The 12,643-nt window shown below is 36.7% G+C and overlaps 1 protein-coding gene across 4 annotated transcripts in view; it reads left to right on the forward strand.

Annotated features, from left to right (window-relative positions):
• The window catches only part of LOC113239440 (UPF0518 protein AGAP011705), a 43,440-nt gene extending 33,822 nt beyond the window's left edge, over positions 1-9,618 (forward strand). For 2 of the 4 annotated variants that reach the window (XM_026476448.1, XM_026476449.1), the window contains 7 exons: positions 889-1,077; positions 1,835-2,188; positions 3,082-3,613; positions 5,119-5,297; positions 6,508-6,649; positions 7,311-7,439; positions 8,917-9,618. In XM_026476448.1, the coding sequence (XP_026332233.1) occupies positions 889-1,077; positions 1,835-2,188; positions 3,082-3,613; positions 5,119-5,297; positions 6,508-6,649; positions 7,311-7,439; positions 8,917-9,161 (1,770 nt within the window). In that variant the 3' untranslated portion in view covers positions 9,162-9,618. The remainder of the gene's footprint in view (positions 1-888; positions 1,078-1,834; positions 2,189-3,081; positions 3,614-5,118; positions 5,298-6,507; positions 6,650-7,310; positions 7,440-8,916) is intronic. The other 2 variants (XM_026476450.1, XM_026476451.1) reach the window with 1 other exon arrangement.
• Positions 9,619-12,643: the final 3,025 nt, after the last annotated feature.

Here is a 12,643-nt window from a genome sequence, read left to right on the forward strand (position 1 = left end):
TCTCGATTTTCACACGTTGTTTGATTTTTAATTCGGGACTTAATCATGTGTAAAACATATTTTAATCAGCTCAACGTTTCGAACGTATTGCAATGGTCCCTTCGAGACCTTGTTAAAAGTCCCTTCGCGAACTTCGAGACCTTGGACGTAGACAATTAAAATATGTTTTATACATGATTAAGTCCTGAACTAAAAATCAAATAAAAATAACAATCGTCGATCGCACTAAACGGTGATAAGTCTGTGCTAAACACGGGAGTCGTCGGAGAGGACACTTGCACTTTTTAAACTTACTACTTTACCACCAAATATCTAGAACGATCTAAAGTGTCAGATAGTACAAAAAAAAACTAAGAGCTTTATCATGGTTTGTCATAAGTCATGGTACAAAAGTTGTTGTTTATAATGTTAGTTATCTTGTCCTGTAAGGCCGTTAGTATTTTAACCTTTTGACCGCCGTGGACGCTTTAAAGAATCTTATATTAATTTGGCTGATACGTCAATGGCACCTTATAGCGTCAATGAAATGAAATTAATAAATAAATATTAAGACATTCCTTGGATTATTTATATATCCTAGTTAAGTATGGATTCATAGTTTCATTTTATGCTCAGTTATGTTCTTCTTTGGCTTAGGAAATTTGTTTTAATATAAGGTGGAAATTCATAACATGTCAAATCACAATAACACGAAACTAGTTTTTGTCAGTGGCTGTCAAAAGGTTAAAAATAACCCCGTATATGAATATCATGGTAGCAAAAACTGAATGATGTTTAATAAAATAAATATAGCAAAAAGACAAAGTTCGCGCATAAAACTGTCACTGAACCGCTATGCTTGATTCACCCGTCGCAATGAGACCTTACTAACACACGGCACGGTCGTAGACGAAAGCGGGGCGGTTGCAGAGTGGCGCTCCGGAGCAGGCCGCGGCGATGGCCTACCTCGAACTGGTGCTACGCTGCGCCACCTCCAGCGGTCTCCTCAAAGCTGTGCTCCACTTCCTCATGCAGTACGAGTACGACGGAGTGCGTGTCATCGACGTTCTACTCGCGAGACTTGACGGCGATTCACAGGTGAGATACAATTACAACTTTTTTATAAAAAAAAAAACGACGTCAAAAGTTCGTGGCATTGTATCTATTTGCCAAAGTTCTTTTTTTTTAAGGAAATCGGTTATCGGAAATTATGTGAAACCAAATTCATCCCCTAATTAGCCACCCTTAGAGGTGGAATATTATTTATTTTCTCCAAATTTAAATGTTACCAGTACTGAAACTTTCCTATAAAAAAAAGAATAATAAAAAAATACAGTCGAATTGAAAAACCGAGAAATATAATAACGCACACACTCCATAGCCCCGCACTAGGGAAACCCTGTGTCGCGGGTGCCATGGACACACACATAGACGACCACAAATTACACCCAAACTCACGAGAGAAATAAATGTAGGCCATACTAATATTTCTCCCGACCCGGGAATCGAACCTGGGACCTCCGCGTGGCAGTCCGGCATGGTAATCGTTCGACCACAGAGGCAGTATGTAAGTTAATATGTTTAAACAATGAATACGGTTTCGTTATTTTGAGATCACCAATCTGCTTAGTGAAAATAATCAATTCAGCATCACAAATTTAATTGGTGAAAAAAAAAGACATTATTTAGGTTGAATTAGTTAACAATTTCGGCTCTCCGCTTTGGAGAATAATGAACGATGATGTATATTTAAGAGTTAAGTTCGTCAAATTCAGTATTGAGTTTTAATCCTGAAATAAATTCATTCACGTTTAATAATTATACTACTTCTTTCATATACTTTCTGTGTTTTCAGCTATCTCTCGTGTCTCTGGCATTAATGGACACGCTAATCAACCTGAACTGTGAAGACGTTATGATAGAGCTTGTATACAAGTACCTACTGAGCGGGCACCATCTTATGGTGAACCATCGTAACCAAGTCGCCGAGCCCGAACCCTACAGAGAAGCTGCTGTTGCGTTCCTTGGTCTCTCGCCACGATGTTGCTCGCGACCTCTAGACAAAACCATAGAATGGGTAGAAGAACTCGCCCTCAGCGGCAGAAGAATACTTGATTTAAAAAGAGACGACGATAACAGGAGATTGAACGGTGTTTACGGCGACATCGCTATGAACAATCTAGTCCAGGAGGTTAAATTCAATTATGGGGTAATTAAATTACTTATACGGACATATACGAACTCACTGTTTAACTTGCTTATATACTATCTCTTTCTGTCTGCCTTTTTTGAAGACGGAGTAAAATGACCTTTGCAAGATTCTCAGTTTTCGTACAATTTTAAATAGTTATGCAGTTATTGTCGAAGTAACCTATCACAAACTGGAATTTATTTTTTCCGAAATGACGTTTGTTCAAATTTTCACTACCCCGAAAACCGAATTATAGCGAAACCGTTGCTCTTTCAGGATATGTTGGATGTTTATCGCAAAGACACGATTAGGTTCGGATAGGTTAGGTTAAGTTAAGAAAATGACATTTCGGACTTCTGATAGGTAACCTGTTGTCTACAGTTTCATTGATAGATTTTGTGAATGTTACGACATTCTAATGATTACTATTTGTGTTATTGCCTTGCTTATTCTTATTTTGACAGTTTTTTTACTAGTATCAAAATCAACTTTTTTCATATACATAGTAAGGACCCGCGAATTTGATCTATATTTAATTAAAGTGCAAAACTTTAAAATATGTCTCCTCTTTGTATTTTTCATAGACATAGTTCTAAACGCAGTGTATGTATGAACTTGCAAAAATTTACAATTCAAATGAACCTGTGTTCAGCAGTTGCACTAATAATTGGCCGATGATGATTTAAATGACACAAGTTTAGCTCCAACATTCAATCGATAGTCGAATATTTATCGACTGCAATCACTAGCTATTCCAAGCGGGCAACACTTGCGGTAACGAACAAATGTCATTTTACTCCATGTTCAAAAAAGACAGACTATAGACCCTTTAAACAGCACAACAACAACCTGCAGAACTCTTGGACGCCCTCCACAATGAGTGTGGAATAAATTCCTCATTCTCATTTCAGAATCCGAACGACACGCTATTCGGCAACTACCACGCGTATCTCTGTGACGCAAGGTTCGAAATTGTCTCACGAACGCTCGCGTGTGCTAACTGGAGCTCTAAATACGACAGCGTTACCACACCCAAAAAGGAGACCAACAACAACACAAAGGAAACGAAAGAGACAGACGCGCATAACGCTGGGAAAGAGCAAGACAGCCTTATATCTGTTTGCACCAGCGGCTACGATACTCTGAAGACTAGTGACACTTCAGAAAAAGAACCGTCAAGCTTAACGTCGTTGAACGAAAATGGAGAAACCGAAAAAGGGACGAACGACCATCAGAACAGTGACAGCAAACACGATAGTTTGACGTCTGTAGGAGAAAGTAGTGGCTATGATAGTTTTAGGTACAAAACGGAGGAAGGAGAAGATTCTGAGGCGTTCGCGGAGGAGGCTTTTAAGAGAAGTATCGGGAAACCAGAGCGTGCAAGAGAGTATGACGAAGTGCCTTTGGTCAGGAGCTGGAGAGCGAGCGCTGAATCAATAATCGGTAAAGTATTAACTAGAAACAAAATCAGCAATTAAATAAAACAAAAACAAAGAGACGTCTAGTTTTGATTCATTTGTTTCAAAATATCGCACACCGACTTCAATGAAACAACTCAAAAATGGCAAACGTGACAAATAACAATGCCACGGGAATGTTTCGAATAAATATTTGAACGACACATTGTCAAAAGAGTGCTTACTGATATAATGACCGTGAGCGCCCAGTTACACGAGAAGTTTTCGCGCGGCGACTGCCCAGTTACCACGCCTTCATGTACGTTAATGGCGAATCTGAATTATATTTATTATGCAACAACATTACAATTCCTCTCAATAAAATTACCGCACGGCCGCCGCGTAGACAAAGTTCAAGGCAGGCCAGCCCGCGTGCCCGGAACGATCATTTAAATTAAAACGTAAAAGCTAAACAAATAGAGCGTATTTTGCCATGACAGTTAGACGCACGCGGTCGCTGCGCGGAGGCAACGCGGATTCGCGTCCAATAAATGCGCCCTTATTATAATTTTGCGTCATTTTTATTTTCTCAAAAGCAGGCAAAAAATTATGGATTTTGACAATGTGACACCGTTTAAGCCGGTCTGCTATATTTGTGTACTATTTATACATAGCACTGTTAACTCAATAAGTGTATTTTCTTTCAGAGTCTGAAAAATTAATCACTCTCTTTCCGTGGAAATAAAAAAAATTATATGTGGCCTAAAGTTTATTACAGATACCTAAACAATTTCCTACTATATTTAAAAATAAACGGGAAAAAATAATTTCTTTTTTTGTGTAGGAGGACTGTTGTCCAGAATTAGCTCACATGAAGTATGTATCTTCTTGAGTTGAGTAGATATATTTTAATTATTTCTTACAATATTTGAACGACGTTTTCGTTGGCGTGTAGAGAATCAAATTTTACGTTCAGTAATAGTTATAATCTTGAATTTCGTGTATTTTGAGTTGCAGTATATTATAATGACCAAAAATTAGTCACATAAACATATTGAATGTACATTACATTAAGAGCCTATGCACACTGTGTAATAGTATACACGCCGATGACGCGCGTTTACGGCGGCACGGTAAACGCGATGTAATCGCGCATTTTGTTAAGAGATAGTTTCAATTTTAGTTTTGTTTGTTAATTTCAGTTAGTATCTTTTGAAATGAAGCAAGTATATGAAATTTGAAGTGTAAACTCCAATGTAGTATGTAAGTTTTTTGCTTGCTACGCGATGTTTGCGCGCGTTTGAATCGATTCACTACAGCACGTCTGCGGCGCGTATACTTGAAAGTGTTGATGTGTCCGATTTATTTGAAAAAAGTAACATTTACAATTGATCAATTATATCTCTCTCTCTCGAGGATCAAATAATATTGTCCCAAAGTCATTATTAAAAGTCATGGAACGTAAGTTGTTTATGGTGTCAGTAACACGGTTTTGCGAGGTTGTTAGTATTTGACGAATAATCCTGTATAAGTCTATGATATTCCAATCAGGCCCACTGCTCAGTAGTCTTCTGAAGAAAGCAGCGGGGTTGCTCGAGGCGGAGGTGAGTGTGAATGGACGTGTGACTTGCGCTCTCAGCCGCCTCGCCGCGCTGCCTACGCCGCTACTAGCTTCGATGCTGCTCTGCCCCGGTTTCGTGCTGCAACCAAACGTGCCTTCCCTATTCCAGGTAACTATCGAACCCTCTACTGAGTATGGGCCCTCACGTAATGATCCGAAAAGATTGTGGTACATAAGCCCTGCTTGTAATATCCGACCTCGGTGGCACTCAACGGTTTGCACTGGGCGCTTGATGCGGAGGTCCCGGGTTCGATTCCCGGTAGGACAAATTTGGGAAGTGAATTCCGTTATTCTGGTCCTGATAGTACATGGAAATTCCTCGTTTAGGGCTATCTTTCGTATTGCTGTTGTTATTGTTACATAACGTTTTTAACCCATTCACGGACAGTGTTATAGTTCCGCACACAAAAATATCACTACTTTTTTTGTGCTGTAGTGCTTATGGTGATTCAATATTAAACTTCCAATATAAATCACTGAATTTTATCAGTACGTTCTTGTTGATATTTCTCTGTTGAAAAGCAGTAGGCGGCAATTACACAGAAAGCACTTGGAAATCGCCGTATAAAGGTGGTTTTCCATCGGCGAGGCGAGACGAGAATTGAAATCTCGCCGGCATATTTTCACCAAAAATTACCATTAATAGCTCGCGACAGCTTGCGCTGTGGTTATTATTGACGATTCGGTGCTGTTCAGTTCGTCCAACGATAAACACGCGGCTGAAGTAACATGTCACGTAAACGATTATTATTGAATATGTTAACTGAAGAAGAATCAGTTGAAACCATCTTTTTTAAAAATCTAAAATCGTACGGACCCCGCAATCTCGCGATTGGTATTAATAGAAATCGTGTTTACGTTGCAAAGTATAATAATCTATGCAGGCAGCAGTACGTTTCAATATTCTTCAACATCTTCTGTTATTCCACGTTTTAAGCAAATAAACTAACTCTCTCTAGCAAAAAGTCTCTAGCAAATGCAGTGTAATGAATAATAACCTTTGCACATTGTCATGAAAATTAATGAATTTATGAACAAAAAAATTCTTTCCTGCTCATTTCTCACAAATAAACATTGATTTGGTGTTATTTTTATTTTTATTTAATGTATTTACTTAAACAAAAGCTATTTTATATTCATTTAAAAGCGAGGTTTATTAAAACAATTTGTGAAATACGTAAATTAGTACACGTTGTTACAAAGTTATATTTTTGAGATTTTCATCCTGGATTATTTTTAGTATAGAATTCATTCGACTCATCATATTTATATAGATGTAAAACCAGGTTAGCTCTCACCACGCTATTATACTGTTACAGATTTTAAGCAAATTGAAAGAAGAAGTGGACGAGGTGACGAGCGGGTTGAACAACGCGGGGGAACTGGTGGACATGGCGCGCGTGTTCCTCATACAACGCGAAATATTGCTTGTCAAATCCCGAGGACCCCCCAATGATGATGGTTCGCATGTTCAATTACAAATTACGTTTCGACACCAGCAATTAACACTACGCCAACTTTCCACCAAAGCCTATAAATATTAGATAACATTACATACGTTGCTCTGATCCCAAAGTAACTGAAGCACTTGTATTATGGAAATCTATAGTAGCAGTAAAGCTCCTTGTGAAAGAGTTCTAAGGAAGTACTGCCACCTTTCCTATTTCTGCCACCAAGCAGTAGTGTGAGCATTACTGCGTTCCAGTTTTGAAGGGTACAAGTGCTGGTGAAATTACAGGGACATGGGACTTGTCAACTTATGTTTTAGGGTGACTAGCGCAGCGGCAGATCCTTTCCGATCTCTGCGGTTTAAATCTCGCGTGTGGCACTGCACCTGTTAAGGACAGGCGTGTAGCTCAGGCGTACGATTGTTCGCCCCGTCACTTGATATTATTATATTGAAAAAAAATGGCCTGAAACAATATAGAAAAATTTGTTTTCTACATTGACCCGGCCAGGGATCAAACCCGGGATCTCAGAGATGGCGACACCATGAAACGATGTGAAAGCCACTCGGCCAAGGATATCGTCGAATATAAAAGGGAAATTTTATTTTCAAACATGATCACAATATAAATTGAGCCTTAGGCTACAACGTTACACATGTGTGGTGCAAACACAGGCGCGGGTAGAGATCAAGGCGAGTCTGCAGTGGCGCGACCCGAAGAATCTCCATTCCGACGTGTCGAGGCAAAACGCCGCAGCATCTCCTCGAGCATATCCAACATGTTCAGCCGACGACTCTCCTCTTGTAAGTACCGACTCACACCCACCCGTTAACCCGTTAACAACCTATTATACATTCGTTGTGAATAAACAATGAACATCGAGTTAACTCGAAAACTACGAATACTTTGATGTCAGACATTGACTAATAAAGTTTCATATTTCATTGTCAGCATCAATCAATAAATTAAAATTATTTTCTCGCTGCAGACTCGGCCACGAATTATCGGAGAGGGATAGCGATATTGCGCTCTCTCCCACTTACCAATAGGGTACGAGCAGGGCCCGCTCATACTCGTAATCTTTTGTGATACATTTTATCAATATATATGACGTTTAATTTTGTTGTAAACGTTAATTGTGCAACGAATTGACTAAAGACTTACTATAACATAACTTAAAGTAATTAATGAAAAAGAAAAAAATCTTAATAGTTTATTTATTTAATCTAACCTATTTAGTGTATTGTTTTTAAATGAGAAACTGATATATTTAACGCCTTTACAAATATAAGTAAAAATGTTTCTGTTACCTCTGCGTCGTTGTTATTTCCACGACAACTAGTAAGTAACATTGTTTTTAAAAAATACCGCCCCACCTACAGCAAATGGACTGTTTTATTAAGACCTTCAGTAAACTCATAATTATTTTCTCAGTTCAGAGTGATAAGACTCTGGTGTACATAATAAATATGTTATAATTATAACTGACTAATAACATTAAATGTGGAATCCGTTGTGAGAGACTGGCAGCGAGAAAATAATCTTACTTACTATTGTAATACGATATCTTAAAACTAAAAACTTTCGAAATTCGTGGTACAAGTTTCCCCGTTGTTAAAATATGATGATTCATATGTACAAATCCTCTGGTGTTAGGTTATACTGACTGTTGTCGATAGTGACAGCGTAAAATATTTGACAATATTACGTAGCAAATTTTGTATGTGAGAGGTGAGACACAAAGAACCTTAGGCCAAATAGTAATTTTTACTACAGAGCATTTTAATGAGAACGAGGCTCTTAACTAGGTAAAATCAATCTTAAAGTCAAATAAAAAGCAAAAGACAATAGGACTTGATGTCTTTTACCATTGCATGATTTTTAGCATTTTACAGCACCACTTACCTTCACAATAGTACAGCGCAATAGCATAAAGGGAAGTACCATTTGGTATAGATTTTTTTTTAGCGACAACTGTAAGAGCTATAGGCGTATATACTGTACTGAATCGATTCAAACGTGCGCAAAAATCACGTTTGCAAGCAAGAAGTTTATATGCTCTACTGGAGTTTACACTTAAAATTTCATGTAGTTGCTTCATTTAAAAAAACTAACTGAAATTAACAAACAAAACTAAAATTAAAACTATCTTTTATCAAAATGCGCGTCGTCGGCGCGTATAAAATACGCCGTGTGCAAAGGCTTTAAATGTAGACTCGTAGAGGTACTGTACTTCTGTAGTCTTTATCTACCAATTTACCTGACTACCAAACTTTACAGCATCGCCGTCGCCGCACAATTCTCTGAATGTACAAAGCACAAGTCAACACCCGAGCCCACAAAGGCGTCTAATATTCACACAAGAAGCCTATTGGAATCAGTCCATCACTCTACGTTCCATATTGAACGCCGTAATTCTCGACGAATGGATTAAGGAGTTGGCTGCTTTATGCGAAGAGCACGCTCTTCGTCTCTCTGCTGATAACTACGAAGACGATACATATATACGAATGGTAGCCTTATGACTGAGGGCTAAATGCCACCGCGGGCGCACACACTTTACGACTCACGTCTCCGAACGGTCTCTAGACACTTTCGTCTAAATATTAATCTATTCTTATGACCGTTGCCTTCAACTTGTACATAGTTTTACAAATAAGCTAAGGAGAATACTATTAATAACAAAAGAACCACGAGTGGAAATAATGTAATGTAATTTCTATTTGCGTAAATATCTAAAGGCAGCTTCCTACGGGCCGTGTAAAGTTTCTTGAAAACGCATCGTGAAAAGAGGACCGCCCGAGTGCGCCCGCGCTCGCCCGTGGCGGCCTGTATCGGATCCGCCGCTGGTCGGTAGGTTACCTATCAGTAGTCCGAAATGACATTTTCCAGAAATAACGCTTGTTCGAATTTTCATAACCTCGAAAGTTATTTTGAGAGGAAAATGTTTTTTTCTTTTTAACCTAACCTTACCGAACCTAATCGTGCCTTTGCGATAAACATTCAACATATCCTGAAAGAACAACTGTTTCGTTATAATTCGGTTTTCGGTGTAATGAAAATTCGAACAAACGTTAATTTGGACAAAAAAATTTCGACTTTGTGATGGGTTACCGGTAACTTCAAAGGCGCGACCCGAGAAGCAAATCCGAATACGCGCCGCGACTCGCGTCGGCCCGAGTCCGCCCGGACTCGCCCCTTTTGCGAACTCGCCCATACCAATCGACGCGTTTGACGTCACGGGCCGTGGGAACGCTTCATAAGAAAGTTCACCCTGGAGTGCAGTGCAGAAGCAATAAGAGAAATTTTGAACGCGATATTTGGGATCGTCTGTCGACCCAACGGTAGAATAAACAGTCGTGGTTTTTTCCAACGACTCGATACCTCTAACTTTATAGTTTAAATTACAATAAAATATTATTAAAAAGATTGCCATGATTGTAATTTTAAACTGTGATTTGTACAATGTTCAAAAACATTTTGCATAAATTATTTATTGACCGCAACCCTAATGGACTTTTAAATTAACAAGAACTTACGCTGACAAACAAATGTGTTAAAAAAGTAGAAGTGACATTTTGGGGAAATTTTAGGGAGTGTTCAGAGTTGAGGCGATATTCTAAAATTGCTTTGGATCCTACTCCTGTATATAACACCCTGAAATCACAAAAGTACAAAAAATATTAAATACGCAGCTCCTATATTTTTATACTTAAAAATATAATTAAAAATCTATAGATAGAGCTAGACCAAGTATTATTAGAAATAGTAAAACTATTTTTGTACTTTCCTGTGTACGTTTCCCTCGGAATCATTCCCTAAAATTACATTTTTACTTTATATCTGATAGATCTATTAATTTGAAGGTGGCATTTTTTAATAACTGCAATAAAAATATATATATTTTTTGCTAAATTTTTATAAACAGGACTTGGAATGCGAAACTCCTTCCGATAGTCAAATGTCAATGTAAATAAAATAATTATTTTTAATATAAATAAATGAATAAATATATGCAATAAGTAATAATTAATACGTGTTGATTGCAGTTCGTGTTTGTGACAGTTTCAAAACTTGTTATACCAATAATGTTTTAACTTATCGCGGTATATGTTTTAAATTTGTTGTATGCTGTTTTATGCAATTTAATAAAGAATAATAGTAACAGATGACATAAATATTGTTGTTTTAGAACAATAGTACTGAACCAACAAGCTCTACTTTTCTTTTCTTTTTTTTTTTGTAAAGCCGTCATGCGTTTTCTACTTAAATATTTGTGTGATATAATTTATCCTGAAGATGCATTTGCGCAAATATAAAAATGTTGGAGCCAAAATGTCACCTGATTTTTTTATTCTTTAGATTTTTCATACAATATTTGTTAGGCTCATTTTTGTTTTTATTTTTAAATAATTCCCACTACAATCGATTGAATATAAAATTGATCATACCACATTAATATTTTAGTTGAAATCAGTAAAGATAAAGATTGGACGTACGTGCAAAAACCATTGTCAACAAACTCCGTTAAAGATTGTTTGTTCCATACTATAATTGTCTAAATATTATCTATGACCTTTTTATAATAAACTTGAATCACTGGAATGCATATTTGATGAGTTTACTAACGACTACGCCTTAATATATGCATGCATATCGAGTTCTTAGTTTTTCGCGATTGTTACACTTAGGAAATGAAACTATTTTTCCGGATTTAAATTGCGTTTGTTTCTTTTTTCATGGAGTCCACCGTGACTACGGAACCTGTAAAGGGCTCGAAATATTGGTTCGTTCGAATACGCGATTTAAATCCGGAAAAATAGTTTCATTTCCTATATGCATACTTGCTAACACATAAATTGTAACCATACATTGTAACATAATTTTGTATGTTGTATGTGATTTTATTCTTGTATCTGATTTAATGCACGTATCGCCCGCCACAACTGGCAAGTTTTAGTACCGATATCATTTTACCTGTATCAAATTTTATAATCATACTTGTTATCTTAAATCATTTTACAATTCTTTATTTTATTAACAGACTATATTTTCTTAGTGATTTGTTTTATGTTTTATAGAAAAAAAATTTACTACTTGTAATAATATTTTTTTGAATACTAATACTTTAGATTTTATTTGTATTTTTTGCAGAATGTTATTTTCGTATAACGATTAATTAATTTTGTGTTTTGTAGTGTGGAACACATTTTTGTTTAAAGTTTTATTTTATTTCTGGACATTGAAAAATTATTCTCGTATTTTATGATGGATGACTTGCAAAGGCTTGCTCAAATTTCGTCCTTCTGTAATTTAAGTGCAATTTTGCCGTCCATGGAAAGCTACTGGTAGTTTTGTACTGGAAGGACTAACGAGAATCAGTATAAAAAAATTAACGTCATATTTTGTATTCAAACGCTTAAGTATCCTTAGCCAAGGAAACAACAAGTAACAACCGCTATGTTGCTCTTTGATACGACCTAACAGGTTGTATCATTGAAAGACTGCTGAGTTGTTGCTACGGTAATTATGGAACAAGTTTAATCTAGACGAGCGTCATTAGATTAAACTATTTCGAAAACACGAACAATGTGCAAATGGAACAAATTATTCGGTTTCAAGGTGCCACAGTATATGTACATATTTTCATGTTAATTCGTAACGTCCCATAACGTTAAAAAATTGCTTTTGATAAAAGTATTTCAAAAACTACTTTATAGTCAATTAAGAGAATAACGAAAAGGTTAATAAAAGTGCTATGTCATCATCATTACTACATAATGTCGATTTAATGTTGTTTCCAGTGATATGTACATACATTAATTAACCCTTAATTTTTATTAATATTTTATTTGCACAATTTCAGTCCAGATCTCTACGTTTTGTGAACGTTTTACTAATGAGAATTTTATTAAAGAAATTAGAATTGACGGAATGTTTCATTTTTATTTACTTTATCACCATTTAAGTTTTAGCTTGATAACGTGACTTTGAGAATAAAAAACTA

Source organism: Hyposmocoma kahamanoa, unplaced genomic scaffold (genome assembly GCF_003589595.1).
Source record: "Hyposmocoma kahamanoa isolate Upper Pololo Valley unplaced genomic scaffold, ASM358959v1 99879, whole genome shotgun sequence".
Lineage (NCBI taxonomy): Eukaryota > Metazoa > Arthropoda > Insecta > Lepidoptera > Cosmopterigidae > Hyposmocoma > Hyposmocoma kahamanoa.